Source organism: Montipora capricornis, chromosome 4 (assembly GCF_036669925.1).
Source record: "Montipora capricornis isolate CH-2021 chromosome 4, ASM3666992v2, whole genome shotgun sequence".
In the NCBI taxonomy this organism is placed as follows: Eukaryota; Metazoa; Cnidaria; class Anthozoa; order Scleractinia; family Acroporidae; genus Montipora; species Montipora capricornis.
In genome coordinates this window covers 33,583,472-33,585,971 of record NC_090886.1, presented here as the reverse complement: position 1 = coordinate 33,585,971, position 2,500 = coordinate 33,583,472, and the positions used below count along the sequence as shown (strand labels likewise).

The following is a 2,500-nucleotide window of genomic DNA, read 5'->3' as shown; positions in this document are numbered from 1 at the left end:
GAGAACCCATGACCACACCATCAGTCTGTTCATACAAGGCTCCATTGAATTGGAAAAGTTGTTCTTTTGTAGCTACTCTGAGAAGGTCAACAAGGTCCATTTTCGTCAAATTCAAGTCGTACGTTACGTTAAACCAATTGTTGGTGAAAGCTCTGTTCGCGAGTATCTCTATCGTTTCATCCAAGGGTACGTTTGTGAACAGGGAAGACACATCATACGAAACCAGAATGTCACCGTTTGCTATTTCCATGTTTTGAATTTCGTTCGTAAATTCAAATATGTCAGATACTGTGTACTGATTCAAAGACAAAGGCTTAAGTTTAGTGTCAAGCCATTTAGCCAGCGCGTAGTTGTATGTTTGCTTTGCTGATAGAATAGGGCGCATCGCTAAGTTCTCCTTGTGTGTCTTTGGTAAGCCATATAAATGGGCTAATCTGGAGCCTGTAGGGCACACAGTCTCCGCAATGGGCTTGGGCAGAATTCGACGGACAGTAGAGTCTAAATCTTTCTCTTTCTTTAGAAGAGGGTGGTAATAAGTTGGTGGTCTACCTCTACTTGGAGGCCTTTCCAGGGGAACAGGCCGAAATTTACTTGCGTCATTGATGGAAGCTTCAGATAATAGGCGTAAATATTCGGACTTGTCCATTACGACCACTCCCGAACCCTTATCTGGTTTGGTAATGATGATGTCGTCGCGACGCTTCAATTGTTCGATGGCAAGCAGGAGTGTCTTGGGAGCTTTGTGTACTTTGCGCTGGATGTAGTTCAGTGCTACGGATCGTAGGGTTGCGGCCGCCAATTCTTTCAAATCATCACTTCCAAGATGAGGTTCAAGACACCAGTAAACCTTCTCGAAGCTTGCTTTCACTTCAATCGGTGACACACGTTGTGGAAAGGCGAATTTCAAACCCCGACATAAAACCAGTTTCTGGAAAAAAGAAAGTTCGTAGGACGATATGTTGTGAATATGCTCGTCCACATCCGTTTCTTTGTAGAGTAATCTTGCGATCTTCTTTGTATGAGTGCTCATTACCTCCTGATAGTATTTGTTTCTGAGGTTTACCATTGTGCGTAAAATACAGATGTACCGGAACACGCTGCAGCTTCGGCGAATTTCATCGTAGATGGAGTTGATTTCGCACTTAAGAGCTGCACTTAGTTTGATCTTTTCTTTGAGTTCTTCGGAAATGACGTTCCTTTCGAAGGCTGCTGATGACTGCCTCCATTTAGAACTCCTTTCTTTGTCAATCTTGGCGAAAGTTGGTGTAAGCTCGAAATTCTGACAGAGTCGAAGAAATTCAATCGAGCCATCGCAGTTAATCTGTTTCTTGCTACACTGTTCGAGTCTTCTAAACAAGTGTAGTTGATTATCCCGTTTTAAAAATCGTATTAAAAGAGATTTCTTAAAACATAAAACTATAAAAGTTAGAGATAACAAGTTAAACCGTTAAACCGGTTTAACTTGTTATCTCTAACTTTTATAGTTTTAAAGTCTTATAACGCGTTTAAATTCTCAACGGCTGTCTGTAGTGACGCGAGCTTGGACTGCCTATGGTGCCACCAATTTGAGTCAAATATTCCTGGATAAAATATTCCCACGGTCACAATTTCACATCAGAATCAATTGACAAAGATTGAACTTTCATTTCAACCAACCATTTCAAACGCAACGTCAGGCGGTGAATATTGCAACAAAACAGCGTTCAAAGGCAGTGCTTTAGCACAAAAGTGGCCACGGCTTCGACCGTTGATAACAAAACTGACCCTTAACTAACCTGCGTGGCAGGCCGTAGAAAGGAGCGCTGGAGTGTAGGGAGGGAGGGAGGAGGGACGGCCTGCAAGGCCGCTACTGTTTTCTTCATATTCCGCCCCAAATATGCAAAACGCACTCAACTGTGGAATGTCTGACTGTCAAAATTATCCAATCAGAATCACGCCGCTTTTTCGGCGGCAAATTCCTTTCATTTTTTGCGCGAGAAAATGATTTAATTTGAATATCTTTGGAGGATGGAAAAAGGGAAAAGAGACCGGCCCAAAAAAGAAAACAATTGTAACGATGTTTGTAGAGTTTGCCAGGCGAATCTGAAGGTGACATATGGGAACTGTGTGGCAAAATCGTGTGTAAATATATTTAAACCGTCGGCGAGAAAGAAATATTCGGAGTTGTTTTGAGCGAATCTCTGAAGAACGTTGGGATAACAGTGATTGCTTCTCACAACGAGTCGCAAGTGGCCTGCAATGCCTGTTATCGGAAGATCAAGAACTTGTGTGAACTTTTCCCATTCTTTTGAACTAATACCAGACAAGAAATAACTTTCAAATAGAAACACACAATTTTAAATTTACAAAACATGTTTCGGATGATCGACATCCATCGTCAGTTGTGAATACAAGTGAACCGCTAGTCGGTGTTATATGAAGATAGCTAATAACATGCATGAGTACTGATTAAATAACAACGTGAATGTGAGGTAATAGAAAATACAATGATGAGAAGACA

The 2,500-nt window shown here is 41.5% G+C and overlaps 1 protein-coding gene across 1 annotated transcript in view; it reads right to left on the bottom strand.

The window, feature by feature from the left end:
- Window positions 1-1,862, bottom strand: part of LOC138046576 (uncharacterized) — a 1,933-nt gene extending 71 nt beyond the window's left edge. The window contains exons 1-2 of the mRNA XM_068893185.1: window positions 1,776-1,862; window positions 1-1,402 (exon numbers count right to left, since the gene is read on the bottom strand). The exon at window positions 1-1,402 is cut by the window's left edge and continues 71 nt beyond it. Of these exons, the coding sequence (XP_068749286.1) occupies window positions 1-1,402; window positions 1,776-1,862 (1,489 nt within the window). The remainder of the gene's footprint in view (window positions 1,403-1,775) is intronic.
- Between the last annotated feature and the right edge of the window lie 638 nt (window positions 1,863-2,500).